The following is a 23,934-nucleotide window of genomic DNA, read 5'->3' as shown; positions in this document are numbered from 1 at the left end:
TTAAAACGTGAATTTCATATGTTGAATGTTTTGTCTTCGTAACTGGTGGACTCTTATCGCACAGTGTTTTGTGGTTAAACGTAAGCAAAAAAAAAAAAAAATTAAATAAATAAATAAAAAAAGAGTAATCGGATGCGTTATCTTTGCTGCTAAAACCAAGCATAAGTGTTTACAATGTTCGAAAATGTCTGAAAAATTGTTGCTCACATTCCGATAATAAAATTTTTATAACAACAGTGATGATTAAAAAAAGCGCTTGGAAGTAAAAGAAAGATTCAATTTCAAATCTTTTTTGAAACTTCCGAGAGAAACTTGCATTTTTTTATCCACCGAAAAATAGAACAAAGAGAAAAATTACTAAGTAGTGAGAAAGTAGTAGAAAGTAGTTTCTTTTTGTACCGAGTAACAATTTTTAAGACCCAAATATCAAATACCATATACCGAAATCTTTACATAATTCGAAACGATCAAGTTACTTTAGCGCAAGAATTTACTTCTTTAGGATAACTACATTACAATAATAGTAATAGCTTTTAAGAGTAGTTACTTGCCTGGCTAGCCGAGTAGGCACAGGGTGTCGACTACCGACTCAATGGTCGTAAGTTCAAATCTCACGAGCGGTAGAGTTTTCAATAAAGGGCTTAGCTTCTTTCTAACACTGAATAAATTCATTATAATAACAATAAAGTCGCCAAAGCTTTCTTATAAAGCCCATAATCTAAGGCTTGTCTTGATCTGGACGCTCATCGAAATCATCGAATGATCACCCACTATGAAGCCAGAGATATTAGAAAATCGTCATTAAAATTTATAGCAATAATCAAATAAAGGCTGTATATACATTGAATTTCATTGAATGAATGGGGCACAAGATATCAATAGGATTTTTTTTGTTATATTGTAAGTATCGTTCCATGAGCTATTTGATGTAAGGTGATTTCAGGTTAAGGGGTCTGTCAAAATTTTTGTAGAAATTTGCCAATTTTTAGGCACTTTACGAAATAAATCTGAATCTCTTTCGTAAGATGGATTATGTGGCCACATCCACCTATTTCTTGTTCGATTGGGTTGTCGATTTATTTGTTTCTGTTACATATTTATATAAAGTGTTAGATCAATCTAGATTATCGCTTGCAATGTTTATTACGCTTATTTTCGAATACGGTAGACAATTGTAAAGTAGTACCAAGCTTTCGATTCAGCTTACTTTTTCATTTATTGCACGCGTAAATTGTGCGGCAATCGACGACAAAAGTTTATACTGTGCAAGAATAAGCATTTGCTTCAAAAGCGTGATTGTTACAACCGAAAAGGCAAATCTACTATACTTACTTATAATCTTTGGCAACGCTTGTAAACAAAGTCTTCTTTATTTTAATACCGTTTTAGAGTAATTGTTTGACGGACGACATATATGTACTTAAAGCTATTGATATTTCTTTGCTAGTAATAACATATGTATAAATATATATATATATATATATATATATATATTCTATTCATTCATGCTATTTACTACTGCCATATTGGCATAGCATTCGATTCATAATTCATTGTGACATTATTAATAATTAACGACAACAGTAACTCATGCATATGTATACGTATACATATATATAATATGCAAATGCTTTTGTTGACTTTTGAGAGGTTTATACCCTCGTTCGGCTTGGTCACTTTTCTATTTAATAAAATCGATAATATTTCAATTAAACTTTACAGTAAAAAAAGAAAAAGAAATGAGAACAACGCGACCGTTACAAGACTAAGCTTTTAAATATAGCTACGTTTTGTGTCCTAAATAGAAAACAAAAAATTAAAAAATATAAAATAAAAAAAAAAAAATAAAAATTTGTGAAGAGAACATTTCCCGTTTTGCGTGTGCTTTGCCAACAATATATAACGAACTGTAGCAAAAAAAAAAAGAATAAATAAATAAAAAAGAAAATAGAACTTTCACTTTTCTTTCTAAATAAATATATTCTAACATAGACGACAGACAATTACGCCAAACGCTAAAATTAGCTGGCGAGTGGTCGTGTTGTTGCCTTTTTGTAAAATAATTTCTAATTAAGTTCTCTTCCTGTTTTTTGTCGAATAACTTATTCGCTCGCCATAGGTGTGCGAAGGCAATTTGATCGCTCAGAACGATCAGAAACTATTTGAATTGCGGGATATTGTAACGAAGATTGCCGCCGACATTGGTTTAGATGCCTCGAATTTAATGCAAGGCGAATTGGAAGACTTAGGTCAACGTTTGGAAAACTGCAAAGAGACCATAACAACATTAGCCAATGTAGCTGAGACACAAGAACGTGAACGCAAAGAAATTGAACGTAATTGCTCGGAAGCGAAAACCTATCTTAACAATGTACAGCAGGTAAGCAAAAGAGTCATCATTTTATTTGATTATAGTATATAGACGAGAAACTTATTCATAATAACATATATAATTGGCTATAAAAAGCATTGAAAATTTGTTTGTGTTTTTGGAATATCAGGAGCCTAAAGAAATAAATAAAGTTGTTCAATTGTAAAAGTTAGCGGTTGATACGCTTTTTCTACCTCTCCAAGTTTGGGATCTTTTTTTTTTTTTGCCTTTTTGTTAGAAATTATCGAAAGTGTTAATATTATGGTATTGATTTGTCAGTCAGAGTCAGTGGTAGGTGGAGGTGCAGTTACCTTAAAAATATTGTTTTTTCAAAGGAAATTCCCAAACACTGCCGTAGTCTGCCGAAATAGTTTGAATTTAAATCTAATAATTAAAAGCTGTTTAGCAGTAGTTCTATTTTCCTAGCAAAAGAAAAAAAAAAAAAAAAGAAAAAAACTTTTTTCTAGCCTGACGTCCGTGCCTTGCAGAAAAGTAATGCAAAAGAACTTTAACTCATCCTAGGGCGAATTTTAAATCTTTTCTAATGCCTAGTCTCGATTTGATTAACGTTTACATGAAAAATTTCATTTTCAAAAAAGAACTTGTGCTGCCTTATTATTGTGTTATATTGTACTTTGTTTTTAATAACGGGATGAGGTCATTGCCAGTTACATGCAATAAATAGCAAAGGGTTAGAAATTACAATACATACAGGAAGCTACTATACATTCATTATTATGTTCGATATAACTTATGTCTATAATAGTTTGTGTGTGCCCTCTTGAATGGTTGAATTATTATTACAGACTTTTGCAAAGTTTTTTTATGTTTTAAATGAATAATTATTTCCAAAAAACCACACATACACATACTCGTAATGTAATTAGAGAGAATAATTTTAATATTATTTTACCTCTACTTCGTACAGGATTTAACGCGTCCGGCGCAAACGGCAAAAGACAGTGAGGAACAACTGAATGTGTTACGTTCTCATTTACAAACGTTGGCTCGCACTGAGGAACAATTGAAAGAATTGCGTGAACGCAACCTGGATGGAAGCATAACGAATGGCAGTACTGATTATAATGATGATTCCGCCATTGTTGATGTCCTTGAGTTGTGGCAAAAGGTATTTCAAGATACTTTCCAGGAATACCACCGGCTATCGTCGCGTTTGGTACGAACACAGAATAGTGCCGAAGCTTTGCGTTTATGGCGCCAGTACTTACAGCATGTGCAATCCTTCCTATCATCAGCCATTCCGGAGGATTACAGTGCCCTAAAAGAGCAGCAACATTTATGCGAGATTCATCAAAGTCTCTTGATGTCACAGCAAAATGTTTTGTCGTCAACACAATCGGAAAGTGAGCAGGAAGCGGAGCCAGAGATTAACGAGCAATTTAAGCAACTCACAAATTTGCATAACGAGACCTTGGCTCGTATTACGCAACGCAATGGCGAATTGGAAAGGCGTATGAGCATTTGGCATAATTATCGATCAGAATTGTCGGAGTTGCTCGAATGGCTGAAGGAGCGTGAAAAAGATCGTTCAGCTTTACAATTGCGCTATATTCACTTGAAACGTTTACCACGTTTACAGCAACGGCTGGGTAACTTATTAGATCAAATACCGGTTGGGGAGCAACTATGCGCTAAAATTAGAAATCAGCAAGATGAATTGTTCAAATTTTGTGACGATGCCTTGGCCACCTCGGTACGCATGGAGCAGGCTAGCGTTACTCAGCGGATAAATAATTTGAAAGCGGCCTTGCAAACTTGGTCCGATTTTCTACAGAAAATCAAACATCTTGAAGAACAATACGAACAGAAGGTCGGTCAGACGCAAGCGGATTTATCGCAATCTCAACGTTTAGTATTAAAGACTGAAGAATCCCTGCCTACCAGTTCACAAGATATACAAGAATGTCTGAATACGTTGCGTTCACAAAGGATGCAGTTGGCAAGTCTCTCATCGCAACTGGAAAATCTTAACGTTTTGCAAGAAGAACTTAAGGAATGCATAAGTCCGCATGATATGAAATCTATACGTCAGACAATTTGGATTTTATGGCAACAACACGCAGATGTCGATTATGAACTTTCGACTCTTATCAATAGCATAGAAGAGCGTTTAATGCTACTTACGAATTTTAATAATCGATATGATCGCATATCTAAGTGGTTAGGAATGTTAGTAGAACGCTTGGAGAAATCTTCTGACATCTCAGCTATAGCCAATCCCGAAGAAGCAGCCAAACAATTAGAAAAACAAGTTAATACCGAACTAGCTTTGAGAGAACGTGATCGCGAATGGCTTTTGTCTTCTGCTCGAGAACTAATAGAATTATATTCAGAACAGACAACTCATGGCAATGCAATTCGTTCCGAAGTCCAAGACAAATCTGATATGCTGATAGATCGTTGGGAACGCGTTAAATATTTGTCTAAACAACGTTCAAATAAAGTTAACGATCTTCGTATGACTTTGCAGCGTCTGGAAGAACGCATTGCCTTACTAAGATCTTGGATGTTTGAAGTAGAAACCGAATTAAGTAAACCAATAACTTTCGATTCGTATACCCCGCCTATAATTGAAACTAAACTCAAAGAGCACGAAAAGATTCAGAGATCGATTGAGCAAAAGAGCAGCAATGTTGGTGAAGTATTGAATTTGGTGGAAATGCTCTTAAATGACGCCGACACTTGGCGGACGCATTTGAATACCGCGAATTTAGCTTTAGCTGCCCATAATTTAGAACAACGTTGGAAGCATGTTTGTAGTCAATCAGCCGAACGTAAGAAGCGCATTTTGAATGTATGGAATATGTTGCAAGATTTAATTAAACTTACCACCGAGAACAAAAAATGGTTGAGCACCCAAGAGTCTGCTCTTAATGGCTTAGAACGTGATCTTAAAAAATTATCCAAAGATCAAATAGGCGAAAGACAAGAGATTGTGGAAGTCAAACTCCAAGAATTGGATACGTATGAGCCAAATTTAAAGCGGCTTGAACACATTTATGGCAAAATAACTTCCAGTTCGGGTGTTGATCCCGAAAATATACAAAAATTGACTTTACCAACTAAAGTGATGTTGAGCAAATGGCGTCAGTTGGTGCCCCGATGCCATGCCATTATTGAAGCAATTAATAAAAATCTAGCTTTAGTTAAAGAATTCAAACGAAATCAGGACGAAACGATGCATTCTTTAAATTGCATACAACGGGATGTTTCCAAACTAATTAAAAGTTCACCGCAAACGGCGGGTGAAGGTAAAGAAGCCTTAAAACGATTAGATGTGTTTGAACGTAAAATCAAAAAAGCTGAAGAACAGCTAGAAAATGTCAATAAACTGGCTGTAGAAGCTAAAAATCAATTGAAGAAAGACGAATATAAGCAAATCTTGATTTGGATGGAGCAAGTTAATCGCTTGTGGCAACAAGTATCTACAAGCATCAACACAATAAAATCCGAATGGCTTAGGAAGGCAGGTGGCAGTACGGTTGCCGCTGTGGCAGGTGCGATAACGGAGGCAACTATTAAGGCAACTAGTGCTAAAGAATTAGATACTGCAGTGCAGGTCGATACTCTGGGTAGACAACGTAAAACTCGCAAGGCACAAATGGTGCGCGAAACTTCCATTACTGCCAAAGATGCCTATATTTTAGAACTAGAAACCGCTATTAAAGAATGCAAAAGCAGTTTAGATGATCTACAGAGCACAATATGTGATAAAACTCGCAAGCCAGGGCCTCAAAAAATATCTAAGCTCTTAGGTAACTCTCAGTCCTCCACTGACTTAGTAAAACATCTAAGTCATTTATTAATTAACGAGTGTCAGGCAACAGAGAATGAAGCTCAAACAGAGATGGTGGCAGAGCTGACGCTGCGCTTCGAAACGCTGTTATCACAGTGGAAGGCGCGTCAGCAACACGATCAAAATGCAAGGTAAGCATGATCCCCCATTATAATTGCAAGCTTTTGGTGTCGGTTTCACTAACTTTTAATACTATATTGTACCTTTTTCTTATCACAACAACATGTACTACACGCACAATTAATGCACATGTATCCGACTTCGCTTTCACTTAACTAAAACAAAAAAAAAAAAAAAAAAAACAAACCTACTCATAACACAAACACGCCTACGCAAATTGTTGATCAACAATAGCAAATTGTCGGCTGCTTATAAAGACATCTGTCCACAGTAAGTTTACAGTGGTCGAACTGTAAAAATTTTTTAATTATATTTTTATGCGCAATTTTCGAAGATTCGTTTTTAATTTCTTGGTTTTTCGCTGTTTTTTTTTATTACAGTGAGATCGGTCGTTTAACCTGTCCGCTCTGTACACAACGCAATTGGCAGCAAATCGACAATGATCTCTGGCGTCTCGAACAATGGCTACAATTTGCAGAAGGTACACAGAAAGTACAAAACACACCACCTTCGAATATTGAATTGCTTGAAGATGTAGTACAAGATCATCGAGAATTCTTACTTGATTTGGAAAGTCATAAGTCGATTATTTCTTCTCTGAATGTGGTAGGCGAACATCTCGCTACGCACACTTTAGATACAGAAAAAGCTAAGCAATTACGTGATCGATTAGAGCAAGACAATAAACGCTGGAATACAGTTTGCATGAATGCCACCAAATGGCAGGGTCTGTTACAAACCTCCCTAATGGGTAACAGTGAATTCCATGCCATTATCGATGAGCTGTGCATATGGTTGCAACAAACCGAAGCTAAAATTAAAGCTTCCGAACCCGTGGATCTTACGGAAGATCGTGCAATTTTGCAAATGAAATTTGATGAATTTAAAGGATTAAGAGGCGAATTGGAAAGATGCGAACCACGTGTTGTGAGTTTGCAAGATGCTGCTGATCAGTTGCTACGAACGGTTGATGGAACAGCTGGCGAATCAACACACACTTATGCGAGGTAAGCTCACGTAATGCCAAGTCCCGAGGGCGGCACGAAGAAACCTTACTGGGACCAACATTCGAATTGTCTATGAAAATATTAATGACGATTAACATTTGTATGTATGTTGTTGTAAATTATTAAAATTAGTCTTGAACTATAGTAGTAAGCTTTTTGTAGAACTTACCGGTAGATTTGAAATTATAAAATTATTTTCTTATTAATTTGTTTAAAATGTATTTTTCTAAGGCCAAGAAGGAATTTCGAGCTTAATTATCACGAATTCTGTGCTTTTTTTTCTTCTTTTTTATAATTTTAGGTTTCTCCGTGATCTCCTCTAATACTCCTCTTCGTGTGTATTATTAAATAATTTTTAAAATTTTCAATAGGTTTTTCATTGTTTTTAGTATAATAACAAATCGCTTAATTAGATTTTTGTATTAATTTTTTAATTTTAATTTTTCGTTCTATTTTTTTCTTGTAATATTTAAAGGACAAAATTATTTGTGTATAAAATACAAAATGTCCTTCTTGTTGAAATTCTTTGCGAAAGTTAGTTCCAAACCTATGCCCAATAGCATCTCCCCCCCCTATCTTTCTTTCTTTTCTCAGTTAGATCGTTTATATAGAAATTTGAAACATTCTTTTGGTTCCCTTGCATCTGCGTTTTTCGAATCTATTCGATATAAATGAAATCATTTCACATTTCAATTTCAAACTAATTGCAATTACTCTCATTCTTATTTACAACAACAACAACAGCCATATTTATAATTCTCGTTCTTCACCTTTTTTGCTTTATCCCTGAAATTTGCTTTGTTTTTTTTTTTTTTTTTTTTGTTTTCATTTTGTTATCGATATATTGGTTTTCGTATAATTTGCAATTTTTATGTTTGAACTCGAAATTTTTTCGTCCGCCCATGCTAACCCCACATTCACTTACAACATCGTCAGATCTATACAACAAAGTTAATTAAATTCAAGAACCCTTTCCAGATTAACGGATTTGCGCTTACGATTACAATCTTTGCGCCGACTATCGGGTATATACATAGTAAAACTTGGTGCCGTTCTGGGTGTGGATGGTGATCACTTGGGTGTACCGTTGCAAATGCTACCCTCCGATGTAAGTAGAATTTAATTCCAAATTAAAACGAAAATAAGCCTAAATTATTAAAACAAATTAATTTATAAAGAAAGAAAAAAACAGCGCACACTTACTTCCATCATTTTAAATGAAATTCGAAATTTAAAATTAAATTTTTATTCAATTTATTTATTTTTATTTTTTACTTCCATTGTTAGTCTCTTCCATCATCATGATTGTCTTTTATTTTAAAATATATAAAACTTGATTATTGTTGTTATTATTTTCTTTATCTACTTTTTTGTTTGTTTCGTTTTATTTTCATACAGCTTTTGGATCAATCAGTAACTACCTTACCTTCTTCTACTTCTATTCAGGCTGCCGCACCAAACACTGAAAATGCAAAGTAAATATTTGTGTGTCTAAGTAGATATAGACTTTTTAATTTTTTTAAAATATTTTCTGAATACTATTAGACAAAGTTTTCTAAAAACTTTTTGTTCGTGTTTTTAACGTTGGTTTATTTTTTTATTTCGTATCATTTTTTCAATGTGAGCACGCTCTAATACACGTAATCCTTAAGGCGAATGCTCTAGGAAGCTTTATTGATTTTTTTTTTTAAATCTTTTTACATTAAAACAAAATGCTTTTCTCTAGGGTAAAATATTGTATAGCATTATACAGTTGCTCATAGGGCTACTTTTTAAAACAGGGCATTAAATGGCGAAAAGTGTCCGTAAAAGCTTTTCTTGATCAAAAGAGATTATCAAATATCATCAGAATACCTCAAAGATCGGCACAGTCAAAGGACTGGGTCCACCACGCGTCTTCCCAGATACTGCATATACTCACCCAAACCTAATATGCCCTTGCCAGACGCCAGCGGTGTAGAGTATGAATAGGAAAAAGAAAATGTTGCGCTTATACACGACGTAGACTTAACTTCTTACAATCAGTCGTTGTAGGATGAGAATACATGACTCAGTGAGTTCAAGTCAATAAATAAGCTATATATCATAACAAAGTTGCGTTATATACCTAGACATTCTACTTAAAAGCATTTTGTTTTACTTTAAATAGATTATCTTTCTCGACTCTTCGTTTTTTTTTTTTTTCTTTTCTAAAGTGTTCGTTCCACATATCCATATTACATTTCAAATCAAATATAAAATTTTTTATTATACAGCAACGATGGCGATGCTGCAGGTGGCGATGCCATCAATACCACCGTGCTTGCGCGAGGCGCTCGGTTTCTAGGACGCGTTGCCCGTGCTTCGCTGCCCATACAAGCTCTCATGTTACTGTTATTGGGTGTTGCCACACTTGTGCCCCACGGTGAAGATTATACATGCATGTTCACTAATAGTTTTGCTCGCAGCTTAGAACCGGTTCTAACTTATCCCAATGGACCGCCGCCTACATAATCAGAGATCAATTTAAAAAAACAATAACTGACAAAAACATAACACGCAAAGTAAAAAGTGGCTTTTACGACGATTATAAGAAAAAAAAAAAAATGAAATAAAATAAAAAAAGAAAAGAGATGAACTACAACCTAACATAAAATGTAAATTATAATTAAACTAAAAGCAAAATGTAGTTAGTAAGTGTTATTATTAAGAAAAATAAATAAAATTTTTTTTTAATTTAAAATTTAAAAAAAAAAAAAAAAAAAAAAAAAAAAAACGAACGATTTTAGTTAGATCAGTGAATGGAGTTATGAAGAAATTTAATTAAAAGCTGTTTAAATAAATGATCGAAAATCAAATTATAATTAATTTCAAGCTACGAGACGCACATGTCCCCTTCTTTGGTTTATTTATTTTATTTATTAATTTTTTTTTTTGTTGAAAAAAAACTTTTAAAAAAGCCCAAAAAAGATATAAAGGCTAAAGTTTTAAGTTGTTAAATATATTTCTTTATGCTTTAACTTATATAAACAGCAAAAGTTACAAAACATGATATTAAACAAACACAAAAACATTTCTCCTAAAGTCTCACCTTCCTAACAAAGCAAAAAAAAAAAAAAAAAAATCCCCAAAACTTTTAATTTTTATTTTTGAATTAAACTGAATTTCGAAATATCTTTAAGATTTTTTTTTTTTTAAAGTAATATATTTTTCTTTAAAGAAATTGAAAGCAAAAAACTCTCCATTTGCTTTTAAATTTCTTAGAAATTGTATTAAATTAAAAGAAGAAAATATATAAATAAATCACAAAAATATGTAAACCAATTATTATGAAACATTCCCAGAGTCCTTTTATTTTTATTATTATTTTAATTTTGTTGAAGAAAATTCCAAATGTTCTTGTGGTTGTTTAATTTTGTTCTTTAAAATAAAATAAATATTTTACTAAACAAAATTAACAAAAGTTTGAAAAGAAAAAGCAGCAAGTGTCCTATGCCGGTGCTAAACCAAAACTTATTTTTCTAAATAAAAAAAAAAGTATATATATATGTATCAAAAAATTTTAAAAAGAAAAGTATGTAAAAAATTAGTCAACAAACGTCGAAACGCAATCTCCTAAATAATATTCTTGTTAAATAACCTTTTATTTTAGTATTTTTTGAATATATTATTTTTATTATTGCTGAAAGCTTGCTGTTATAATAAATTTGAAAATTTTTGTTCAAGTTTTCTGATTTTTCTAATGTCACATAAATGTTTTCCTAATCTGCAAATTATACGCAAATGTATTCTTTTTTCCTCCTTTTTTTTATGTATTTTTTTAAGTTTCAAGTTACCACGATAAATGTCTGTTTGTTAAAATTTTCTAATTTTTGAAATAATTTTTATCGAAAAAGAATTCTTACTAACCATATATAGATTAACCTGGAAATATACATTTAATAACATTTCCTTATATTATTATTATCATTAACTACGAAATATATATATATATATATACAAATATTAACACACCGAACATGTTATCATAAAAAAAAAAAAACTATAAACATTAAAAATAAATCAACTCTCCTATGGATTTTTTTCTAAATATATAAATAAATAAATGAACAAATAAATATTAACAGTTTAATCATAGTTTTCTTTTTTGACTGTTTTTTTTATTGTACTACTAACTCTAGTTTGTGAGTCATATTTACCGAACAGAGTGGCTCGATATATATTGTATACAGCGTATGACAGTACATTTCGCATCTTATAAAAAACCATATCGACGTATTTAATTTTTTTCATAGCCATCACTGAGGGATGAGAGGTATATTTATTTTATCAAAACGTTCGGAACACCTGGAAAGAACCTTCGGAGGCAGTACATATATTTTTAATCAGCATCAAAGTCCGAATTGATTTAAGCACGTCCGTCTGTCATATAATTCTATGGTAAACAGTCTCGTGGTCGAAAAACGAAACTGTCTTTCTCAACTTTAGCAGAAATATTGAAAATTCTTGCAAGCCGTTTCACATTAAAAATGGGCCAATTTTGTTAGAGGACATAGTCGCACGGCAACAAAGAAAAACGTTTCATTTGCATGTCATTTATAAATCCACAACAAGTACAACAACAAACAAGTAAAAACATTATAGCCTGACATTAGGCATCGTACACCATTTTACCGAGTGCAGTTATTCGCTCGTTTTAGTAATAAAAGTGCACAAAAGTGTACATTATTTTTACGAAGGCTCGTATATTAGAACGTCACATATTTTCTGCATGTAGGAGCTTCCGTTTCGTGTTAGCGCTTATAATATTGGGGTCCAAAAAAAAATAAACCAATGTGATCCAAATTCCCTACTGTTAACTTAATGTCTGAAACGTTGCTATGAATTAATACACAAAATATTAAAAATTAAGCCTTCTTTCGAAGTGTTTACTACTCATGAGTTATCTTATATGGGATGAGCCCAAGAAACAGACCAAGGTGATTGAAATTGGGTCCACTTAATTTTTTAATTTAATTACAATCTGAAAAATTTTCGTTATAAAAAAATTAACAATTAGACTTTTTCGGAATTTAAGGATTTACGCTTCACGAGATTCCCTTTATGATATAGTATCTAAAAAATATATTTACGTGGTCCAAATTCGATAAGATAGACTTCTTTGCCAATTTACTATTAAGGGCCAATTTTCCCCATGAAATATTGAAAATTCGACTTTTTACCATATAAAGCTTCAGTTTCCGTAAGAACAGTTATTAGAGAGGGGGTTCAAAAAATTGCCCCAAACGGTCCAGAGTTTCCATACCAATTTAGAATGCCGAAACACTGCTATTCACTTTTCAGAACAGGGCGTTATATGGGAAATGATCGAAACAATCAGACGGACAGATAGGCTTAGATCGATTTAGAAAATGACTCTGAATCGATTGGTTAGTTTCAAATCTGAACCGTTCTAGACATCTGTATCAGTCTGTCTGTCCGTCTGTTAACTGCTGAGTTAAACGTATCCGTGGTACAAACGTGGTAATAAATGAAAGAAATGCTAGGGGTTTTGTTAGTTTTGTGAAAAATGAGACCGCTGGAAATATTACAGAATGTGAAGAATTGCTTATATTCTTTCCTTTTTTTATTCAATTTATTTCCAATTAAAGATTTTTCGCAAAACTTGCATTAAGGCTTTTCGATATTTGCTCTATCCCTGATAACCGATTATAGGAAATATGTCAACATAATGACAATATTGCTTACATTTGATCATACACAATTAAATAATATTTTTTCCTTTAAATATTGATATAAGAATTTTGATTATAAAGAAAATGTACAAATGCGTGAGCCGCTTCCCAAATTACGGCTGGTGATTAATTTTCTATTGATGCTGGAAGTGTTATTGGGCATAGCAATTATATTAGTGGCAGCTTTCTATCAATGTATATTGGGTTCATTTATGGTGCAGGTGGATCGGAAAATGTTAGCAGCAAAGTTTTTCAATACGTACTTGTTGGGCTTTCAGCTAATAGCTTCGTATATGTGCAGTGTATCAATGTGGCGCCGCGTGTGGAAACGGCGCTACTCACAAACAATTGAGATATTGCTGAGCGTTTGGTTGTTCTTTTGTTTTTTAATTGTTTTATGTGGAATGGGAACGGTTTGGTCATTAGTGAATAGCTCGGATGCTTTGGAAAACACTGCCGAAATAATGTTATTCTATGGTATTGATTTATATTATATGATGCCCGAATGGAAATTGTTGTGGGATCAATTGCAATACTCGCAGGAATGCTGTGGAGTTCATGGTTATGAAGATTGGGGGCATGCAAATTGGATGCCTAAAGAGTATTCTTCACTGGGGCAGAGAAGGTTTGCAAATACGGTACGATCAAGAACAAAACGCACGATCGATAATTACGCCGCCTACGACTATGATCAATGTGAAGAGGTGCCTACTGAATGTACAGAATCGACAATGCCAACAACGCCTGCACCGCGGCCAACTACAACCGCACAACCAGCACCGAGTGCAACGACGGTACAAGCGGGGCAAGAGAGGTAAATTCAAATGAAATATATTCATTCCGTGTAATATATATTTTTTGTTGCTTTATTAAGTAATGAAGGGCAAACGTTGGCTCCCTATGCATGCTGCAAACATGAAAGCACTACCTGTTATCAAAATTATATGCCACGTAGTGAGAACTCACCCATACCTCATTTGAATTTAACGGACATTAATGTTGGCGGATGCTTGGCAGTATTTTCCTCTTATATGTACCTTATGCTAAACATACTCTTGGTTCTTATGCTGATTGCTATTGCTGTGGATGTAGGTAAAATTGTTTTTTTAAGATGGATGCATTACTCTGACACCATTTTTTTTCTTGCAATTAGGTACTGATCTGCTGTTTTACAAAGTATTTAATGTTTGTAAGCGCTAAAGACTGTCATTTAGAAAATAAGGATCCTTATTACGACGACGCAGGCAACGCCTTAGTTATAGTGCGATGTCCACCCAATGTTAAGTGCATAACAATGGAAGAGCAAGCATACCGCTTTACCAGTGACGAATATAATACATTTGTCGATTTAGATGTGAATAATTGCTGCTGCGAGAATCCTTCTACTACAACTGTAGCTGGCGAAAATGCTCGGAATTCACGCAAGCAGGGGAACTTAATTTTGCATTAGAATTTAAGTAAACTCATCTTATTTATTAGTGTTCTTGCTCGTCATATGTTCGGCCATAATTTGTGAGAAGATAAGCATATTTTTCTATTAATTTATTTATTTAAAAAACTTTGCATTATTTTGATATTGCAACAATTGTACATATGAAATGTATTTACTATTAATCCCTTAAGGCTCTCACACAAATTTCCATTTTGCTATTTTAAAGCCGGTTAAATATTTGTGTTTGTTTTTCCTGAGTTTCTCCTTAAGGTTTCGTCGCTATAATGTTTGCGTTTTACGTGTTATCTGACGTAAAGACACAAACAGTCCAACTTCTTCTCGGAGTTACTTTCACATTCCACAATGATATCATTACATGATCCAAATTTTGTTTTGTCTAAAGCGGAATTAGCCTTTGGTGACCAACTCTGACAAACTGGATTGGACGGCAATTCGGATTTAAATTCGTGCAATTTTGCTGTTTTAACTGTTGTCTTGCGATTGGTAAAAAAGTACCTCTTCCTCTTCTAATTTTTTTTTGCAAATTTTTGGCTTCAAGGGATCAAAAGTGGCAAATAACATTCATCATATGCAGCTGTTTTGAAATTTTCATAACGTTCATCGTAGTTGCTAGTGGTTACAAGATGTCTGTTGATTTTCGTAAGCAACATTTCTAAGGTAGCAAGTTATAAGAAAAACACCTGCTTTATCGCATCGAACAAACAATATTCTAAATGCCTTCTGAGAAGTTTTTGTTGATGTGTCGGAAAGCTTTTCAAATTTTTTCATAAATTTTCACAAATCGAATTCATAATCATTACTGGTCGAGACGAAGAACTAGAAAAAATGAGCAAAAAAGATTATAATGAAAATAGCTACGAAGCTGAAGGCAAAGACGCTTCTTCAGACGATGAAGGTATTATCGGCTGATAAAATTATTAACTAGAATTAATGGTAGTGCTAGGATTAATACAATTGTTCCTAATATTTACTCTTTGTTAAGGAATGAAGGTAATTTTGTTTTTTTTTTTGTTTTGTTATTTAGAGCACAAGCCTAGACCAATCTTGCAACATGCAGACCAAATGCCTCGTCCTCAATATACTGATGAAGAATTAGACCGTCTAGTCGATTATATTCAACGTATGACTACATTGTTTGCTTTGGATCACCGCGATTGGGCAGAGGAAAATCTGGATATCATTCGACGATGGCTAATGGAAGTGGATCAACCATTGTTAACCATTTTTTATGATGCTAACAAGCTGAGCGCTTGTTTAGGTTTCCCCGTAGCGCCCGTTTCTGATCTCACTTATTTCTATCGGGAACCAAATTTTATCTTTTCAGTTGGAAATTTTCATGACGAAATAAATATTGGTACATTGCATGAAGATGTGGACGGATGTTTACTGAAAGTCCTACAATTAGTCTTTGCGCCAATTCTTCGGAATTCCGATTGGAACGATAACGTTAAATCGCGATTCTGCAAAGCAATGGATAAATTTCTCGGTTATCTCACTAGCTTAAATTCGAAAATGGCAGGCATGACAGTGCTTTATGTACCGCATGTAGTAAAACAAATCGCTAAAGGCAATGCCACACAAGATCGAGAGTTTCTAAAAAATATGGAAGCGGTAGTTGTGTTTTGGACTAATCAAATACGTACTTTGCTTACGGACAAGACGCTAGTAGTGCAACATGACTTAGTAATACCAGAGGAGGAGTATGAATTTTGGTTATACAGATGTAAGTTGAAGAAAATGATCAGAATTAATTAGAAACTGTAATTTTGCTTGCATTATAGTCGAAGTTTTGCATGGTCTCAACACCCAATTAGATCAGGACGACGTTCAAGATATAATCACTATTTTGCGAGCTTCACAGTCGGTCTATATAAAGCAGATCGATGAATTGATAAGTGAATGCCGCCAGGAAATGGAAGAGGCTAAGTCAAACATCAAGTATTTGTACCTGCTGATCGAGCCATGTGCCCAAATCGATAAAGCGGAGAGCCCATCATCTGTGCCTGCTTTATTGCCACGCATTATCAACTTTATTGTCTACATATGGTTGAAATCGCCTTTTTATAATCGCAAAGACCTAATCACGAACCTTTTTCGTAATCTTAGTAACCAAATTATACGCTTTTGCGTAAAACAGACTAATGTTGAAAAGATTTTGGAGGGGAATTCCCGTTTTGGCATTAAAATGTGCAATATGTCTATTGATTGTTGTTTATCCTATAAAGCAATCTATGAACGCATGGCCAAGGAGCACGCCCGCAAATTTGAATGGGATTTAGATAATGCCATGATTTTTAATCATGTTGACGCTTTCGCGGAGCGCTTAAACGATCTGATCGACATATGCGAATCAATGATTGTTTTCGCACGCTTGGATGAGAACGAAGCCATACCAGTGCCACGTTTCGGTGGCACCAATGGTAAAGAATTCGAAAAAATAGCTGAGAGCGTCGAAAAGCAGTTCATGCAGATATTGGAATCAATGAGAAATGATTGTAAAGATCTTATTTTGGATGTTCATAAGAACTCGTGGTACGAGGAAGTTTTGAAGTATAGGCACACAGTCCGTAGTTTAGAAGAAACTGTACAGCGTTTAATGTCGAATGCTTTTCAGAAGGTATGCAATGTTGAAGAAGCAGTTGAAGTTCTGAATGTTACACTGTTCTATTCGTATCGTGCAACGATACGCAAGTCTTATTTGGAAATGGTTAGCGAAATGTGGATGATGTTTGTGTCTGAAATCAATGCTACGGTAAAAGCTCAGATGGATCGTGTTAAAGTTCATGAATCGTGGTTAAGTTATTATGCGTCCCGCGCAATAAACTATCGCATTAATCTAGAGCGTTTGCAATGGTTAAGAGATCGTTTGAAAAATTCTTACTGGTTGCCTTCAGTCCCAGAAGCCAAGGGGGCTTTGGACAGATTTGAATCTCTAAAAAGAGATTTTGAAAAGGAAATTCAAAAAGCCTTTGATGACTGGGTACGTAAATGCAGTAGCAGCACTTTGATGAATCGTTTAGATCGCACACTGTTGACAAGGAGCAAAGTGAAGCGCGGTCTTCTTGAATGCAACATAGACCGTTCGATTTTGACAATATGTCAGCAAGCAGAACAATTTGAACAACTTGGTTTCCTAATAGGAGGGCACTTGAAAAGAATTTACGAGAGATATCCGACCTTAAAATTCGTGTACAATAGCGTTGTGACTGTTTGCGTAGATTATAATCGCATTTTATCCGTTCTGTCCGACGACGAGCGTAAACTGTTTCAGGCTTTGATACACGCCTGCGATCGGAAAATAGCTCCAGGGCTATTTAAGCTCACGTGGGGTGGAGAAATGAGCGATGCATATATTGCCGATTGTGCTAAACATACTCGCAAGCTGCAAGATTCGTTGGATATATATAAGAGAGCTAATCGCCATATAGCTCGTATATGCGAGAAGATATGTGATACACCCCTACTAAAGTTTGGTTTGTCTGGTCCGGCTGAGTTGCCCTCGTTTGACATGAACGTAGCGGCTTTTAACCGTAGGGCGACAAATCAACTTGTGAATTTATATAATTCCGTTATCGCTTTGTTGTTTGCCGTGTTCAAAGAATTTCAACCAGTTATTGATGAGGTAAAAATTCTCATTAAATGATCATCTACTTTACCAAATCCTTTCATTTTTTCTCGCGTCTTTAGATGGCAACTGAATGGTATAATTATGTCACTCAATTCGACGAGATGTTGGCAGAAGCTCTACTCATTTGTTCGCGCAGTTCCCTGTCAGTTGTATATAACTCCTTATGTTCTGTAGGCGATATTCATCCGGCTCCTTTGATCATAATGAATGTCAACATCGAGAACCGCATTATATCCTTACAACCATCCATGGATGAGATCGCGAACGTTATGCTAAGTATGCACGCACGTGTTGCTAAGAGCATTGGGGCCATGCCACGTATTTCAACCAAGTTAGGATTACCGAAAGAATTGCAGGGAGAACCCTTTTCTCAAGTGATGGCAATGGATCCTGAGATAATAGAGCTGCAAGACCAAATAAACTTAGAAGTTGACTACAATAGGGAGGAAATTGATAACTTTGTATTGTCATGGAAACCACAATCTTTCATATGGGAACGCACAGAAGGCGAATACATTGATAAAATCGAGGGAACAAACCAGGCGGCAAAGGTTTTTGATGAAAGCATCGAATTAATGAGCACACAAGCGGAACGGATCTCAATAAGAGAGACGGTAATCAATGTCTATTTCATCATGGTAAATCAGAGTAAACTGAAGCAAACTCTGATGGATTTTATAGAGCAATGGCAACTATTAAATATTAAACTGTTAACAAAACGGGCAACGTCACGACTTAAAAGTAAGACTTTTCTAAAAATGTACAAGTTTTGTTCACATAAAATATAATCTCTTTATTGGGATCTCCACAGAGGTTTATCGTTATATGCGGCGTAATGAGCAACGTATTTGCATAATGCCCCGCAACCTGAAGGAAGCCAAAGAAGCCTCAAGCTTGTTAAACCGTCTCATGGAAGAGGTTCCAATACAACAGGGTGAATTCCCATCGATTTTAGAGCTTTTTGAAGTCCTGGATAAATATCAAGTCGAAGTGGCTCATCCGGCGAGAAATTTGTTAAATAATCTTACGCCTGCTTGGGAGAACTATTTAAAAAAATTGGGCGATGCCGACGAAATGCTATTCAGTACTAAAGAGGAGTTTAAAAAGAATTTGCAAAAACAGGCGGAAAAATTCCGCAATGTGATGAATCATTTTTATTCAGATTTTATGCTTAAATTACCCACTTCCTCTCAAACGTAAGACCGATACCCATAATCCTTTTCAGCCTTTTTACTCCTTTTCCATTGTCCTTTTGAAAATTCATTTTTCCCTTTTCCTGTAGAAATCCGAAAATTGCTATCAAATATTTAAGAGTTGTCAATGAAAAAGTGGAGGAATGCTTCAAATTCGAAGAGAGCCTAATAAATGATTTAGCTATTTTTAGTATAAATCTCGGGGAGAATGCGGATTTACGCAAGTTATTAGTGGAACTAAAAATTGTAAGAGACATTTGGGAACTAATATTGGAATGGCAGGATAATTGGAACGAGTGGCGTACGGGAAATTTCTGGCAAATCAATATTGATTTAATGGAAGATACTGCCCTCGGCCTTTACAAAGAATTTAACACACTTTTTAAAAAATACTATAGTCGCAATTGGGATATGTTGATTCAAACCACTAAAACGCTCGATTCCTTCAGGAGAACGTTACCGTTAATTACTGCTTTGAAAAATCCGAGCATGCGCAAAAGGCATTGGGACAAAGTTCGTCAGGCGGTGCAAGTGTAAGTTGAGGTTTAGGTTTAGGTTCTACTAGACCTTTTCATGAACTATGAACGTTTGCAGAGATTTTGACGAGAACTCGAAAAAATTTACGTTGGAGCTAATTATAGAGCTGGACTTCCAATACTATTCGGAGGAAATCCAAGATATATCAAACGCTGCAACCATGGAATTGCTGATTGAGAATAATATCAAGAATATAGCCAGCGTATGGCGAAAGCAAAGCTTTGAAATGGTGTTTTATCGTGATGGCATATATCGTATCAAAAGCGTTGACGAATGTACACAATTGCTTGAAGAACATATGGTCCAAATATCGGCGATGAAAGCTACGCGGTTTGTCGAGCCGTTTATAACAGTCGTGGATAATTGGGAGAAAACTTTGTCATACATTTCCGAGACACTGGAAACTGCTTTAGTAGTCCAACGTCAGTGGTTATATTTGGAGAACATTTTCGCTGGTGAAGATATTCGTAAACAATTGCCAAACGAAGCTAAACGTTTCGCGGCCATTACGGACGAGCTTCGCACCATAATGGCCAAAATGTATGCGGCTAAAACGGCTGTACGTGCTACCCATTTAAGAACTCCACCCTTTCTCTTGGCACGTTTTCACAAAATGGACGAGCGGTTAGAGTCCATACAAAGAGCTCTTGAAGTATACTTGGAACGCAAACGTCAATTATTTCCGCGATTCTATTTCATTTCAAACGATGACCTTTTGGAAATTCTAGGCAACAATAAACGACCAGATTTAGTACAAGTACATTTGAAAAAGCTCTTTGACGGTTTGACGAAATTAGAATTAAAGAACGCGGGAAAAACTCTTAATCGCTGGCAAGCCTCTGGTATGTACGCCGAAGACGGTGAATACGTAGAATTTTTAAATGTTCTATATGTGGAAGGTCCATCAGAGAAATGGCTAAGCATAGTGGAGGAGTACATGTTCGCTGTATTAAGAGAATTATTAAAATTAACACGAGCAGCTTTGAAGAAAATGGCTGCCAATCGCGAGAAATGGCTTTCACAGTGGCCCGGTCAACTAGTAAACACTACTAGTCTAATACAATGGACTACCGAATGCACCCGAAGTTTAATCCATTGTAAAATGGTGGATCAAAAAAAACCATTGCGTAAACTAAAACGTAAACAGAGTAAAATTTTGGGTAAACTTTCAGAAATGAGTCGAAAAGATCTATCGCGGATTATGCGTCTTAAAGTCAATACCTTGATTACTGTCGAAATTCATGGTCGAGATGTGATAGAACGTATGTATAAAAATAATTGCAAAGATGTCGGACATTTTGAATGGTTTTCACAACTACGATTTTATTGGCATCGTGAAACAGAAACAAGTGTCGTCCGCCAAACTAATACGGAGCATTGGTATGGCTACGAGTATTTAGGAAATTCAGGCCGTTTGGTCATAACTCCTCTTACAGATAGGTGCTACATAACTCTGACTACTGCTTTACATTTGTATCGTGGAGGTAGCCCCAAAGGTCCGGCAGGCACAGGAAAAACTGAAACAGTTAAAGATTTGGGCAAAGCTTTGGGTATTTGGGTAATTGTTACTAACTGCTCGGAAGGCTTAGACTACAAAAGTATAGGTAAAAATTTTTCCGGTTTGGCTCAAACGGGTTCTTGGGGTTGTTTTGATGAATTTAACCGCATCAATATTGAAGTGTTATCCGTAGTGGCTCAACAGATACTCTCGATTATGTCGGCATTGACAGCTAAACTTACTCAATTCACCTTTGAAGGACAAGTTATCAAATTGCGGCACACCGTCGGCCTCTTTATTACTATGAACCCGGGTTACGCGGGCCGCACTGAATTGCCAGATAATTTAAAATCAATGTTTCGGCCAATATCAATGATGGTGCCAGACAATGCTATTATCGCTGAGAATACTTTATATTCGGATGGTTTTATGAACACGGGTAGCTTGGCCCGCAAAGTTTTTACCTTATATGAATTGGCTAAACAACAATTGTCTAAGCAATTTCACTATGATTTTGGCTTAAGATCTATGGTAGCCTTGCTACGTTATGCTGGTAGGAAAAGACGCCAGCTTGCCAATGCCACCGAAGAAGAGGTCGTCTATTTGGCTATGCGTGATATGAATGTGGCACGCCTGACGGCGAATGATTTGCCTTTGTTTAATGGAATTATGTCCGATATATTCCCAGGTGTCGGGGTCCCGTCTATTGATTACAGTGACTTTAAAATAGCTATAGAAGATGAATTCAAAGGTAACGGCTTGCAGCCAATACCTATAGCGGTGAAAAAGGTGATCGAATTGTACGAGACTAAGAATTCAAGACACTCTTCCATGATTATTGGTGACACTAACACAGCAAAATCAGTGACTTGGAAATGTTTACAAGGTGCATTCATACGTATGAATAATAATAAGAAACCCGGTTGGCTGGCTGTGGCGGTGCATCCTATAAATCCAAAGGCTCTCAATTTGGCTGAATTGTATGGCGAATATAATTTAGCCACTGGGGAGTGGTTGGATGGAGTACTCAGTTGTATTATGCGAGTAATTTGTGCTGACGAAGATCCTACCCAAAAATGGTTGTTGTTCGATGGACCGGTTGATGCCGTTTGGATAGAAAATATGAATTCTGTAATGGATGACAATAAAATTTTAACGTTAGTTAATAGCGAAAGGATAACTATGCCTGCTCAAGTCTCGTTGCTTTTTGAAGTAGCTGATTTGGCTGTCGCTTCACCTGCTACGGTGTCACGTTGTGGTATGGTGTACAATGATTATCGTGATTGGGGTTGGCGTCCCTACGTTGAATCGTGGCTTGAGCGACAAAAACCGCCAGAGTACGTGAAATATGTTCGTGCATTTTTCAACGAGTTCGTGGATAAGGTACTGATTTATAAGCATCAAAAGTGTAAGGAAGTGGTAAAAGCAAATGAGCTGAACGTCGTCATGTCTATGTGTCTCCTTCTGGAAGGATTTGCAACCAAGCAGAACGGCATTGTAGTGGGAAATGAGGAGCAGTTAGAAACAATGACTAAATTGTGGTTCTTATTTTCATTAGTTTGGTCAGTTTGTGGTACGGTGGATGAAGAAAGTCGTTTGCGTTTAGATGCTTTTTTACGTGAAATGGATAGTTCTTTCCCTCTTAAAGACACTGTTTACGACTATTACGTAGACCCCGGGCAGAGTTGTTTTATGCCTTGGGATAGTAAACTTTCTGACAACTGGAAGTACGACGAGAAGTGAGTTGAAACTGGAACTAAAACCATCTTTGGTCTCAACAATATGATATTATGATTTTAGCGAACCCTTTTATAAGATCATAGTGCCAACCGTGGATACGGTTCGTTATGAATATTTAGTTTCGAAAATGTTGCAAGATGGTTATCCCGTGCTACTTGTGGGTAATGTAGGTACGGGAAAAACTTCGACTGCTGTTAGTGTCATGGAAGCTTGTGATAACACCAAATACACGGTTCTTTCTATTAACATATCAGCTCAGGTAAGTCTCTTGTCTACCCATAATGGCGACTCACTTCCACCAACTTTTTTTAAAGACTACGGCGGCTGGTTTGCAAGAATCCATTGAGAATCGAACGGAGAAACGAACTAAAACACATTTTGTACCGATTGGTGGCAAGCGTATGATATGCTTCATGGATGATTTCAATATGCCAGCTAAAGATACTTATGGATCACAACCACCACTTGAGTTAATAAGGCAATGGATCGATTACAAGTATTGGTTCAATCGTCGCAATCAACAAAAAATTTATGTTATTAATACACTGGTAATGGCCGCCATGGGTCCTCCTGGCGGAGGACGCCAAGAGATTTCCTCACGTACTATGAGTCGATTTTATCTTCTTAATCTAACGTTTCCTACCGAGACCGTTATTATGCGCATTTTTGGTAGTATGCTTAAACAAAAACTGTTAACCTTTTCAAATGAGATTCGAGAGATGTGGCACGGAGTTACCGCAGCCACTATTAACATTTATAACGACGTTATTGTGCGTATGCTACCTACTCCTGCGAAGTCCCATTATCTATTTAATTTGAGAGATATATCAAAAGTTTTCCAAGGATTATTACGTGC

General features: G+C 35.6%; 3 protein-coding genes across 19 annotated transcripts in view; all 3 read left to right on the top strand.

Annotated features, from left to right (window-relative positions):
- Positions 1–9,906, top strand: part of LOC119634163 (nesprin-1) — a 161,356-nt gene extending 151,450 nt beyond the window's left edge. For 11 of the 17 annotated variants that reach the window (XM_038028154.1, XM_038028153.1, XM_038028152.1 and 8 more), the window contains 7 exons: positions 2,120–2,380; positions 3,300–6,319; positions 6,543–6,578; positions 6,689–7,315; positions 8,282–8,423; positions 8,714–8,790; positions 9,571–9,906. In XM_038028154.1, coding sequence (XP_037884082.1) covers positions 2,120–2,380; positions 3,300–6,319; positions 6,543–6,578; positions 6,689–7,315; positions 8,282–8,423; positions 8,714–8,790; positions 9,571–9,808 — 4,401 coding nt within the window. In that variant the 3' untranslated portion in view covers positions 9,809–9,906. Of the gene's footprint in view, positions 1–2,119; positions 2,381–3,299; positions 6,320–6,542; positions 6,579–6,688; positions 7,316–7,616; positions 7,650–8,281; positions 8,424–8,713; positions 8,791–9,570 lie in introns of those variants that run through there. The other 6 variants (XM_038028159.1, XM_038028158.1, XM_038028143.1 and 3 more) reach the window with 5 other exon arrangements.
- A 3,215-nt stretch (positions 9,907–13,121) lies between these two features.
- Positions 13,122–14,479, top strand: LOC119633606. The gene is made up of 3 exons (XM_038027223.1): positions 13,122–13,654; positions 13,904–14,117; positions 14,183–14,479. Exons 1-3 carry the CDS (start codon positions 13,122–13,124, stop codon positions 14,477–14,479), a joined length of 1,044 nt encoding a protein of 347 aa, XP_037883151.1.
- Positions 14,480–15,264: 785 nt separating this feature from the next.
- LOC119633605 (dynein heavy chain 2, axonemal-like) overlaps positions 15,265–23,934 on the top strand; it is a 19,390-nt gene continuing 10,720 nt past the window's right edge. Inside the window, exons 1-9 of the mRNA XM_038027222.1 lie at positions 15,265–15,377; positions 15,507–16,205; positions 16,264–18,104; positions 18,170–18,851; positions 18,922–19,306; positions 19,393–19,836; positions 19,898–23,077; positions 23,139–23,337; positions 23,393–23,930. Of these exons, the coding sequence (XP_037883150.1) occupies positions 15,308–15,377; positions 15,507–16,205; positions 16,264–18,104; positions 18,170–18,851; positions 18,922–19,306; positions 19,393–19,836; positions 19,898–23,077; positions 23,139–23,337; positions 23,393–23,930 (8,038 nt within the window). The 5' untranslated portion in view covers positions 15,265–15,307. The remainder of the gene's footprint in view (positions 15,378–15,506; positions 16,206–16,263; positions 18,105–18,169; positions 18,852–18,921; positions 19,307–19,392; positions 19,837–19,897; positions 23,078–23,138; positions 23,338–23,392; positions 23,931–23,934) is intronic.

This window comes from Glossina fuscipes, unplaced genomic scaffold, assembly GCF_014805625.2.
Source record: "Glossina fuscipes isolate IAEA_lab_2018 unplaced genomic scaffold, Yale_Gfus_2 2, whole genome shotgun sequence".
Classification (NCBI taxonomy): domain Eukaryota; kingdom Metazoa; phylum Arthropoda; class Insecta; order Diptera; family Glossinidae; genus Glossina; species Glossina fuscipes.
The sequence above is the reverse complement of the archived record's forward strand: the minus strand, read 5'-3'. Positions and strand labels throughout refer to the sequence as shown.